We start from the raw sequence: 12,782 nt of genomic DNA, 5'->3' as shown, positions 1-12,782 counted from the left end.
ATGCCAAAATCGTTTAAATTCATTTTTTCCCTCATCAATCTACACTCAATACCCCATAATGACAAAGAGAAACCAGGATTTTAGAAAGTTTTGCAAATTTATTAAAAAGAAAAAACTGAAATATCACATTAACATAAGTATTCATACCCTTTGCTATGGCACTTGAAATTTAGCTCAGGTGCCTCCCATTTATCTTGATCATTTTTGAGATGTTTCTACACCTTGATTGGAGTCCACCTGTGGTAAATTCAATTGATCGGACATGATTTGGAAAGGCACACACCTGTCTATATAAGGTCTCACAGCTGACAATGCATATCAGAGCAAAACCCAAGCCATGAGGTCGAAGGAACTGCCTGAAGAGCTCAGAGACAGGATTGTGTCGAGGAACAGATCTGGGGAAGCCTACAAAAAAAATTCTGCTGCATTGAAGGTTCCCAAGAGCACAGTGGCCTCCATAATTCTTAAATGGAAGAAGTTTGGAACAACCAGGACTCTTCCTAGAGCTGGCCGCCCGGCCAAACTGAGCAATCGGGGGAGAAGGGCCTTGGTAAGAGAGGTGAACAAGAACCCTATGGTCACTCTGGCTGAGCTCCAGAGATCCTGTGTGGAGATGGGAGAAACTTCCAGAAGGACAACCATCACTGCAACACTCCACCGATCTGGGCTTTATGGCAGAGTGGCCAGACAGAAGCCAAACAGTTCAATCTTGGTGTCATCAGACCACAGAATCTTGCTTCTCACAGTCTGAGTCCTTCAGGTGCTTTTTTGCAAACTCCAAACGGGCTTTCATGTGTCTTTCACTGAGGAGAGTGTAGAATGTAGATTGATGAGGGAAAAAATGAATTTTAACGATTTCAGCATGAGGATGCAACATAACAAAATGTGAAAAAAGTGCAGGGGTCTGAATACAATCTGAATGCACTGTATATATATTTAATTGATATATGTGGGAAAATTACACGCCCAGACCAGGAATCGAACCCAGGTCCTCTGGTGAACTGTACCAATGCTCTGCCATCTGAGCTATCTGGGCAACTCAGTCAAGTGTCCTTAGCATCACCACATTTTAGGAATGTTGTAGCCTTCCCGAATACCTTCCCTTCTATCTTCTCTGGCCACCACATGGTCACCATGGGCTTATCCTTTCCCAACTCAAACAAAAGAGTGCCTCTTGGAAATTTTATATTCGTCTTTTGGATGATACCTTTTTCAAGGAAGTCTCCCAATTTCTTGGTAGCAGTAGCTGCAAAAATGCCCCTTCGTTTCCATTAACTTATGGTGGGACGATATGAAAACTCATATACGGCTGTTTTGTCAACAGATTAATTCAAACTTCACTCATGAAAGTCGAATCACATTGAAAGCGAAATTATAAAATTGGAGAAAAAACTGGCAAAACAAGAGAATGAGGCAAACTATCAGCTACTCCTCGAAAGAAAGACTCAACTCAGGGGACTTGTGCAGGAGAAGGCTGTTGGATTATTAGTTGGACTAAGAATACAAAATGTAAAAGTATCAGATATCCACGGCAAATCTTTTTTCCATGGTCTTGAATCAGAAAGTTATATTCTGAAATATTTTCAAAAAAAGATACAAGTGAGAATAAGATAAACTCTTCATATCCCATCTCTGACCGAGACTCAATGCCTGGAGCTGGACGTGCCGTTAACCCCTGCTGAACTAGAAAGTACCCTGTGTAAAATGGATTCTGGAAAGGCTCCAGGAATTGATGGCTTACCAGCTGAGTTTTACTTGGAATCTTAGGACCTTTTGGGTCCTGAACTTTTGAACGTTATCCAAGAATATCTGCGATCTGGTGTAATGCCATTAGATCTCAGGAGAGCAGAGGTGAGTCTCCTCCCAAAGTCAGGAGATCTCCGGCAGATGGGAAATTGGCAACTGGTTTCAATATTTAATTTCAGAACTTTCATTGTCCAATAAAGATAAAAAGTTTCTGAAATTAACCCCAAAGCCAATGAAATTCAATCCTTCAGAACATTTTCCATGCTTCTGCTCTGAAAGTTAATTGGAAGAAAACTAAAGCTGTCTGGGTGCTGACAAAGGTGTATCGATTTGAATGTCCACACACCAAGAACAATTTTGAATATTTAATTCACCAGAGAAGATTCACTCAAATACAACAAAGATTACAACAAAGTTTAACAATACAATACCGATGCATACGCTCAGATTCAACACAACGTGTCCAGCCAATCTTCTGGCGAGTGCTTGAATGCAGTTCCTTTTTATAGCAAGTTTGGGAACAAAGGAAATCTGCTGTCTCAGTAGTCAGACTGAGGAATGGAAAAATCAGGGGTTTTTCAGACAGACTGGAACCATGGACTCAGTAAGACATCTATTTATCATTCCAACTCCGACCATTGAGGATGAGTATCTTAAGATGAAGAAGTGCAGACTTGTTGTTTTTCCCAGCATGGTGCCTCCAGGAGACTCTATCTGTTCTTGTCTGATGAAAACAGCTCCATTCGCCTTTTGCACATTTCAATACACTTTCATTGTATCTCTTTCCTTGCATAGATGATCAATGTTAGCCTTATTTCTAAACACAGCAAACACACAATTTATATAATCCATTAATCAAATTAAATCATTTAATCAGATAATCAAATATATTATTAGATAATTTAATCTTTATTTCAAAATATTTATCACATTTAATCAAATTTAATCATCAAATTTAATCAAATAAAATTTAATTTAATCAAATATTTATCACGATTTAATCAAATATTTAGATTAGATAAATTTAGATTAGATAAATATTTAGATAAATAGCAGATTTAATCAAATATTTATCACGAAAGCATCAGCTTCATTTTTATTGACTACATACACTACATGGCCAAAAGTATGTGGACACACGAAGATCACACCCGTATGTGCTCGTCGAACATCTCATTCCAAAATCATGGGCATTAATATGGAGTTCCCCCCCTCCCCCCTCCCTCTTTGCTGCTATAACAGCCTCCACTCTTCTGGGAAGGCTTTCCACTAGATGTTGGAACATTGCTGTGGAGATTTTCTTCCATTCAGCCATAAGAGCATTAGTGAGGTCGGGCACTGATGTTGGGCGATTAGGCCTCGCTCACAGTCAGCATTCCAATTCATCCCAAAGGTGTTTGATGGGGTTGAGGTCAGGGCTCGGTGCAGTCCAGTCAAGTTCTTCCACACCGGTCCCGTTCTGTGAGCTTGTGTAGCCTACCACTTCACCGCTGAACTCTTGTTGCTCCTAGACGTTTCCACTTCACAATAACAGCACTTACAGTTGACCGGAGCAGCTCTAGCAGGACAGAAATTTGACAAACTGACTTGTTGGAAAGGTGGCATCCCATGACGGTGTCACTGAGTTCTTCAGTAGGGCCCATTCTACTGCCAATGTTCGTCTATGGAGATTGCATGGCTGTGTGCTTGATTATATAGACCTGTCAGCAATGGGTTTGGCTGAAACAGCCGAATCCACTAATTAGAAGGGCTGTCCGCATACTTTTGGCCATGTAGTGTATTATATATATATATATATATATATATATATATATATATATATATATATATATATATATATATATATATATCGAAGACTAACAGTAGGAAGTCCATTTAGACTTTCACAGTGCCATACCTTAAGAGCTGCCTACCTGTCTCGACACTTCCACCTGGAATGGAGAGCAGACGGTGTTGATTGCATCAGTGTATTCCTGGGTTCCACACACAATGTGAAAAAAATTGGGACAGCTTGACTGGGGAAATAGAGAGAGGACTGCACCTGTGGAAAAGAGCCCCACCACACATTTCTTTTAAGGCCGTATCTTGGTGGCCAATAACTTGGTTGCTGCAATTTTGTGGCATCAACTCATTTCTCTACAACCACCAGAAGCGCTGCTGGGCATGATCCAGGCCAAACTAGTGGGGAGGTCATCATTGGCTGCGGCCAAACGTTATATCCCATTCTTCGTCCGATGGAGGTCAAAGCTTTGTTCACATGAAGTCCCATGCCATTGCCTTTCACTTGTGCTCCATTGAACACCGAAATGTTGAGCACCTGCCCAACCACCCCTTGGCCTGTCATATTTTGCAAAAAGCAGGCAGACTCTGCTCTAGTCTTTAAATATTCCTGACCCACCTCAAGTATGTGGATACGTCAACACTCCCCATATTTTACCAGAGCCTTCTCAATGCCTGGAACACCTTTCTGTGAGTCACAAAGTGAATGCATACTCCCCAGAAATGTTTGAAGTTGAACCTCTATTTTTCAATCCTCTCTCCCCTGATATATTTAGGAGCCGTGAATTATGCCAATGTTTCATTGACGCAGGCATAAACAAAGTATGGAACCTACGGCCAAGCTCCGGTGTCGGGTGGAAGACTGTGGAGGAAATTTCACTGTAACGGGGATTCAGTCCAAGAGGATAATTGGGTTAATAATGAGGAGAGTAGTTCAAAAAGTCATGTTACAACTATTTTGGACTCAGAATGCACATGTTCATCCCAATGAATCCTATTTCCCTGAACTGATTTTCGACTGTTCTACCAGAATAGCCATTTAATGAAAGACATCTAATGTCTAAGAGACATCTAATGCTTATTTGAAAAAGGCTTTTTCGTTTTCAATTATGTGTAATACATCGATGCTCGTGAAGACTGGAATTTTCTTAAAACCAAAAGGCCATTCATCCAAACTTCACGACATTTATTTCAAAGTGGAGTGTACAGGAAGGTCTATTGTCAGAGCATGGTGCAAGAGGGAGGTGCAGCTGCTCAGACATCCAGAAAATCAAAAGTCCTTCCAAATAACTTCTCATGTAATCCTACTGATGAATAAAACTACAACTAGAACGGCACTCGGTAGTGTGCATACGTCCACCAAGCTGAACAGTTTACGTTTTGTATCCCAATAATTATTGGGATAGTTGTAGTTTTATTATAAAGAAACCGAGTGCCATTATAATGGGCCGGATCTGGATCCGGACCTGAACCAAAATCGAATTGGCTTGTTCTTGTCACCTACCCAACTCATCCACTAATTTTTGCCCGAATCCATCCACAAAATTTTGAAATATCGTGTTTATATTATTAGCGGAAATATCGTTTTGTTTTTCCACCCGATTTCTCAATGGTGAAGCACTTGCAGCTACTTTGTGGAAAGATGTAAAGGAAAATATACAACGAGAGTTCATAGAACACCTTATCCTGCGCAGTTGGGAGAACTAAGGGCATGGTTCTCCAAACAAATGTCAGCGAGTGGCAAATTTGATTGGTCGAGATAATGCAAAATGCCAAAATATTTTCTAAAAGTACTACTAAACAAAAGGTTTTCAAAAGTGCCCAAAAAAAAAGGGATTTGTGCTCTACATTGGTCAAGTGTACTGCTGGGCCCTGACATTCGAGGATTCGCTAATCGCAGACTAAATTGATAATTAAGTCTTCGCGGTTGATAAAATGCGACCTGCTTAAACATCCGTGAGCATGTGCATTGCGTATTTGTGGGTGCATACAATTTTTTTAGCCGTGCGCCTGTCCCAACATTTGCACTATAAAGACGCTCCACAGTATCTACCAGCTGCTGAATAAGACTTCTACACCGATGAGTTGCACAATCAAATGATTCACCCAGTTCACTGCATCTACCACCTGCTCTGTAAGATGTTATCACCCGCCAACATCCTCTACAAACAATGGACTACTCACACCTCCCTCAACTACCCACAATTCCTGCACAACTAATATGCAGAGTGTCCTGGGTCTCAGTCATTCTTCTCGACCCGCTGCAGTGACTTGTGTTTTGCCTCTCACTCGGTTCATTGATCAAACATGGAGGGTCTGGGCACGAGTGATGCGGGTCTGGGCACGAGTGATGCGGGTCTGGGCACGAGTGATGCGGGTCTGGGCACGAGTGATGCGGGTCTGGGCACGAGTGATGCGGGTCTGGGCACGAGTGATGCGGGTCTGGGCACGAGTGATGCGGGTCTGGGCACGAGTGATGCGGGTCTGGGCACGAGTGATGCGGGTCTGGGCACGAGTGATGCGGGTCTGGGCACGAGTGATGCGGGTCTGGGCACGAGTGATGCGGGTCTGGGCACGAGTGAGGCGGGTCTGGGCACGAGGGAGGCGGGTCTGGGCACGAGTGAGGCGGGTTTGCGCATGAGTGAGGTGGGTCTGCGCACGAGTGAGGCGGGTCTGCGCACGAGTGGGGCGGATCTGCACACGAGTGAGGTGGGTCTGCACACGGGTGAGGCGGGTCTGGGCACGAGTGATGCGCTGCTCAATACGGGTATGAGCGGCCCCAGTACATTCCGAGTGAGTAGGGGATGGTTTGACCGCTTTAAGTGGTACTGTTTCCACAACATCAAACTGTCAGGCGAGCACACCTCCTCGGACCACAAGGCAGCCGAAACATTCCCTGCTCAACTCGCACAGCTCACCGGCGAGAGGTGGTACATGCCAGGCACAGGTAGGTAGCTCTCAATCACGCACTTTTTTGCCCTGGTCCCTCCACCTCAGAAGCAGCAGCACCATCTCCTGCCTGTCTTGCCTCTCCCTCAGTGCATGACTCATTAGTGACCTCATTTGCACCCTCACATGCATCCTCTTCAGAGGAGTTCATCGAGTTCACTGGATTTTAATTAATCATCATTTGAAAAATTTGTGTTTGTGTAAATAAAAACTTGAAATGGTACCTGCTGCTGTTGTTTTTTTTTTTTTTACTTTTACAGAACGGTTGGTTAAGTACTTTGAATAAATTGCAATCACATTCCTTCAATAAACATTGGAAACAGTACCTGGTGTTGTTTTGTTTTTTTTGGAAACATTTTTATGAAACTGTAATTACGTGCATTCGTGGCCAAATTTTGTTTTGACTTCTTAAAATTAACCCTATGAATCAGGTACCAGCAGGAACATATCCCCCCTTTTTCCATTGAAACAATGCCCCGACATTCGCGGTTCGACCTTCGTGGAATTTTCCAGGGACGTATCCCCTGCGAATGTCGGTGTCCGACCGTATACAGTAAAATCAATCAATATACTGTATAATGGAGTCGATCAATATACTGTTTTGTAATCAAGTTTTGAAGAAGAGAAAAAAAGGCATTTTCTTCATTTTGGAGGTAGGGGGTGCAATTGTAATTATCCAAGCTATATAACGGAATGGAATGGATTCGGAAGAGGGTCAGAGAGCGGTATTCAGGATTGCAAAGCAGATAGCGAAAGAGAGGTGTGATGTGATGGGGGTGAGTTGCTTGAAGGATGAAGTGGGACAAATCGTTGTGGTCCCTGATGGAATTAAAGGAAGATGGAAAAGATATATGGAAATGCTGTTGAATACAGAGATTGAATGGGATGGCAACATAGAGAATAACCCAGTTTTAGGACCGGCAGAGAAGATAACTGAGAGGGAAGTTGAGGAAGCGATAAAAGCAATGAAGAGTAGAAAAGCGGGAGGGCCGACGGGAGTTGTGGGAGATATGTTGAAGGCAGCAGGAAGTTGGGGTGTGAATAGAAAGACAGAGATCTGTAATCTGGTGGTGAAAGAAGGCCGCATTCCAGTGGATTGGGAACTGAGTACCCTCGTCCCTCTATACAAGGGGAAAGGTGACCATCTGGAGTGTGGCTCGTACCGAGCGACAAAGTTATTGGAGCATGGAATGAAGGTATTGGAAAGGGTGTTGGAGAGGAGGATAAGGAAGAAGGTGAAGATCGACGAAATGCAGTTTGGATTTATGCCAGGAAGAGGAACGACAGACGCACTCTTTATTGTGAGGCAGTTGCAGGAGAAGTACATGGAGAAGAGGAAGAAGTTGTTTCTTGGGTTTGTTGATCTGGAGAAAGCATTCGATAGGGTTCCACGCGAAGTATTGACATGGGCATTGAGGAAGATAGAAGTGGAGGAATGGTTGATCAGAGTAGTGATGGCAATGTACAAAAGAGCGCACACAGCTGTAAGAATGAAGGACGGGAACAGTGGTGAGTTTGAGGTGAAGGTGGGAGTGCATCAGGGGTCGGTACTAAGTCCACTACTATTTGTAGCTGTGATGGAGGTGCTGGCTCAGAACGTAAAGGAGGGTTTACCATGGGAGTTGTTGTATGCAGATGATCTGGTGTTGATTGCGGAAAGTATGGATGGACTGAAGGAAAAGATGAACAAGTGGAAGGAATGTATGGAGACAAAAGGTCTGAAGGTGAATATAGGAAAGACGAAGCTGATGGCAAGTGGTAAAGCATGTGGTGAGGTGGAAAGAACTGGGAAGTGGCCATGTGCTGTGTGCAGGAAGGGTGTCGGAGTGAACTCCATTCAATGTACAATGTGCGCTGAGTGGGTTCATCAAAAATGTAGTGGTCTGAGAGGGTCATTAACCAGTGTGGCAGCTACATTCAAATGTTAGGTGTGCACAGAGGGAGCTGCAGATGGAGGAAATGTTGAGTTGGATCTTGGAGACGGCGTGAAGCTGGAAGGTGTGAAAACATTTTGCTACCTCGGAGACATGCTGAATGGAGAAGGTGGATCAGACTCGGCAACGGTTGCTCGAGTGAGATGTGCATGGAAGACGTTTCGGGAACTTAGTGGCGTGCTGATGAGGAGGGGAGTGTCGTTGAAGCTGAAGGGAAAGTTGTATGCTGCATGTGTGAGAAGTGTTATGATTTATGGGAGCGAGACATGGGTCATGAATGTAGAGCAGCAACGAAGGCTGGAAAGGGTGGAAATGTGAATGGTTCAGTGGATGTGCGGAGTATTGTTGAGAGAGAGGAAGACAAATGATGAATTGCGAAAGATGATGGGAATAGAGCAAGTGATTGATGCTGTGAAGAGGCACAGGTTGAGATGGTTTGGTCATGTGTTGAGGAAGGATGAAAGTGACTGGTTGAGAAGAGTGATGGAAATGAATGTAGAAGGAAGTAGAGGACGGGGAAGACCGAGAAAGACTTGGCTTAAGATGGTGGAAGAAGAAATGCGGGCAAGGAGGTTAACAAGGTGAGATGCAGAAAATAGGGCAAAATGGAGAATATTGTCATGGGGACCGCAAGGCTAACCCCCACTCCAGCAGGGAAAATGGCCTTAAAATGCATGTTGTTGTGTTGTTGTATAACCACAATATAGAAAATATGCACATTAGCAGTATGCACGATGTCGCTTCACATATGTAACACGGTTACTGTTATTTTCGGGAGCGATCGAGCGGTGTGTTGCCTATATAACACCCAAATGAAGGGATGTGTCAGAAGAACGTGTTGCACCTTTGGAAGATTGCCTTTAGGGTGGGTATGAGTAATCATCAAGATAATAACACGACACCCACCCCGGCGGCTGCTTCTAGTTTAAAGACTTCAAGGGTTGCAGAAAAAAAAATACGGAAATTTACAGCTGTTGATGCAGCATCTTATACAACACCTTATTCAACACGTCACATTAGTTTTTCGTTCCTGTTGTTTGTGTCCTTTATGACATCCTTAAAAAAACATTAAGTTTCCTGTTAAACTGCAGGTTTGTTTTCCGATTCATGCTCAAAATATAACATATAACGATGAACCGCATACAATTCTCAAGTTGTTGCTCGATCATAAACTGATGTTTGTAATCAGATTGACAAAGTGAAACAATTGCTTAACTCTGCTTTTCGCTTCCCGTGTATGGGGGTAATTACCATATTTTAAATGTTTGCTTATACTTGTTGGAAGCACATATTCTCAAGCTTAATGTGCGCTTTGTATTTAAATAAGAAATAAAAACAGACCAAGACACAGGCACAAAAAACATTAGGTTCTTTAAAGAAAGCAAATGCATTTCACGTCAGCACAAACAACTGAAACCCCGCACTACGTAGGGCGTTTTGGCTTTCGTTTTGGTTCAAACAGCTAGCGAAAGACAAGAAAAGTAATTAAAACTCCAGCTGTGCAGTAGTGAGATGATTTTACAAACACCATGTCATAATAAATAATTATCAAATCCACCTGGGGCTTTCAAGAAAAACATTACTAGACAAATATCAGAATGAGACCCGATTGTAGTCTCAATTCAGCGCCGTGGGTAATTTTTTGACGCGTGTCAGTGCTCAAAATCGAAGCCCTCATCATGTGTTGAAATACCTGCCAAAGTTGCGAATCTGCAACAATCAGAACTTGAGTTCAAGTGCAGATAGCAAAACAAAGTATTAAACTTTGTAAGCAATCACGACGCAAGTGAATGTCGCATTTGTCACACCTGCTTCGCCAAAAAACTCGACCCTCATTGTCAAATCAACCATGCACATTGTACGAACACCAATTGTCGAATTCATACAACGTCTAAAGTGATCACCGTTTGTACAATGAAAGGAGATTGCTGCCAAAAACAAACAATTAACTAAACGAGATGCTCTGCATTGTACACCGAATGGCAATTGAATGTTACAGCATCACCTGCTAAAGAACGATGTGCTGAATGTGCATGGCTGATTTGAATACAACAAAAACTGGCTGGAAACTTTCATGCATTCAAAGATCGAACGATCCATTAAAAGGGTGCAAGTGACCATCGAAATTTAACGCACAAAGACATTGCCAGTTGTATCAACTTAGGAAGACAGGAAGCCTTCCCAATGCAATCTCACAACGACACAGGGGCAACGTGTCATGGCTTTTGGTACGTCAACAGGAAAAGCTGCAAGATGAGTGTGAGGTTAAGCAAGGGTTTATAAAAATCGACTTGCACCTTCTAATGCACAGCACATCATCGTGGACTGTAGAAACCAAGCTGCCATTTCAGGGTCTTAACAGATTACCGATGCCTTTACTGCTTCGACGTGTAATAAGGAAGTCCTCTTATTTTCCGCACCACCGCATGCGTGGAGTGTCACTTTCAAATCCAGTGCCGTTGGTGTTCTGTGGCTGATTTGCGACCCGTCAATTGATGACGATGTTCCGCGGTGAGTACTCCCGAGACAAACATTCACTCAATGAACCGAATACAAATCTCAAGTGCAATTACTTAAATGGACAAGCAACATAAAAGTTTGAAGTGGGATTTTTAAAAAAGAAAAGAAAAGAAAACAAAAGGTGCACCTTATTTGATCATGTTACTTGCAACTTACCAGTCCAGCAAAACCTGAAAGGCAAGCAGTAAGAATGCTGCTTTGGCAAACAACAAAGGGGCTGAAATAAAAGGAAACCTCGAAACAAAACTTTCTAACTTGCGGTGCCTTTTCTCTTGCACCCGAGTAACCCTGAGCAATGTACCAGACCTTTTCCAAGTCGGCCATTTAACAAGACGAAAGTCCCTAAAAATAAAAGGAAAGCCACTTACAGTGGAATTAACATTTCAAACATAAACGTACAATACAATGCCATTTTAAAGTGCTGTTTTTGCGTGTAGGGCAGCACTCCAGTGACAACAGATCAATCAAGAAATACAATATAACCAAACGGCTTTTCGTTTGCACCACGGACATCGGGTGTTTGGCAATACAAGCAATCTAGAAAACACAAGTACTGTCAAAATGGGATGGAGCTTGTTAAAATAGGCAGAAGGAAAGTTCAACCTTCTCGATGCAATCATTGAAAATGTACGATGAACATGAGAAAAAAGAAGAAGAATTCAACAGTAAGACAGCAACTGCAAGTAAAGGTGCGGATTGCACACAAACCATTCTGCTGAAGACTCCTTTAGTATGAAGCCAGCCAATTAAACTAAAAATAATAATAATAATAATCAGAAAATGTGTCAAAAGTTTTCAAGGTTCCAAATCCTGTATTGCTTACAGCAATCTCTCAATATCAGCACACAGCCCTATGAGGGCAAACACCTAATGGAAACTACTGCAATCACACGTGACGTCAGGTTTCCTCCAACATTCGACAACATACAGCTAGTTCTATTGAATGTATACCCTCTTAGAAAATAAAATAAAACCCCTTTGCCAAGCCGATATAAATGTCTCCAAGAAACTTTTGCTCTTACATTTAAGCTTACTTTAAAATCACTGCAGAAATACAAGAGTTAAATAGGCAGCGTGACCTTGTAACAGGAGCATCGTCGGGAAACGTTCGCGACTTCAGGTCCACAGCCTGCCAGAGAAGGTAGTACTTGTGCTTCCGTGAAAGAACCAGTGGGAACAGCTCGGAAGAAAAAAATTCCAGATTCTTGAACAATGGTGCCAGAACTGTAGGGATGCATGCTAAACAGAGCAGCCCTCATACTCCACAACTGATAAAATCCTTTGCAAAATGAGTCTGACTTTCTGAATGATCTGGAAGTGATAGTCATAATATCTGGAAGTGTCATGTCCTCCCAGTTCTTTGACGTCTTGTGAAAACTCACGGGCCACAATGTTCAGAGCTGCTGGAGGTAGCTTGGCACGAAAGAAATGAGGAAGGCGTCAGCCATTGCTGAGGAGCAAACGGGCCTTTGTCTACCCTCGACAACATGGACCCCTGCTCCACCTCTTCTTTACAAATGAGTGACACCATGTCCTCAATAATAGCTCATTCCTTTTCTCCATCCTCTCCATTTCCTGCACCACAGTCACAGTTAAATCAAGCATGACCAGCTGAACAGTGGATGTGCTATTTTAGTAAAGTGTAAGTGAAACCATCATACCACTAAAGTGCCTAATCTGAGGATCCTCCTAACGATAAGACATGATCTTTATCATAAGGGCATATCAACCAAAGGTGTACCTTATTTGATCATGTTACTGGCAGTAAAGCAGGCATAATGGGTTGAATAGCCTCTTCCTGAGTCTAGATGTCCTTGTAGAACATGTTTGTTTAGATTAATTTTTTTTGGTTAC

General features: G+C 42.7%; 1 protein-coding gene across 2 annotated transcripts in view; it reads right to left on the bottom strand.

Annotated features, from left to right (window-relative positions):
- Positions 1–2,096: 2,096 nt before the first annotated feature.
- Positions 2,097–12,782, bottom strand: part of LOC137422484 (uncharacterized) — a 92,147-nt gene continuing 81,461 nt past the window's right edge. The window contains exons 14-15 of one of the 2 annotated variants that reach the window (XM_068109230.2): positions 3,660–12,503; positions 2,097–2,563 (exon numbers count right to left, since the gene is read on the bottom strand). In XM_068109230.2, the coding sequence (XP_067965331.2) occupies positions 12,475–12,503 (29 nt within the window). In that variant the 3' untranslated portion in view covers positions 2,097–2,563; positions 3,660–12,474. The remainder of the gene's footprint in view (positions 2,564–3,659; positions 12,504–12,782) is intronic. The other variant, XM_068109236.2, reaches the window with a different exon arrangement.

Source organism: Myxine glutinosa, chromosome 1, assembly GCF_964187855.1.
Source record: "Myxine glutinosa chromosome 1, kmMyxGlut1.1, whole genome shotgun sequence".
Classification (NCBI taxonomy): Eukaryota; Metazoa; Chordata; class Myxini; order Myxiniformes; family Myxinidae; genus Myxine; species Myxine glutinosa.
This window is presented reverse-complemented; position numbering and strand designations above follow the sequence as displayed.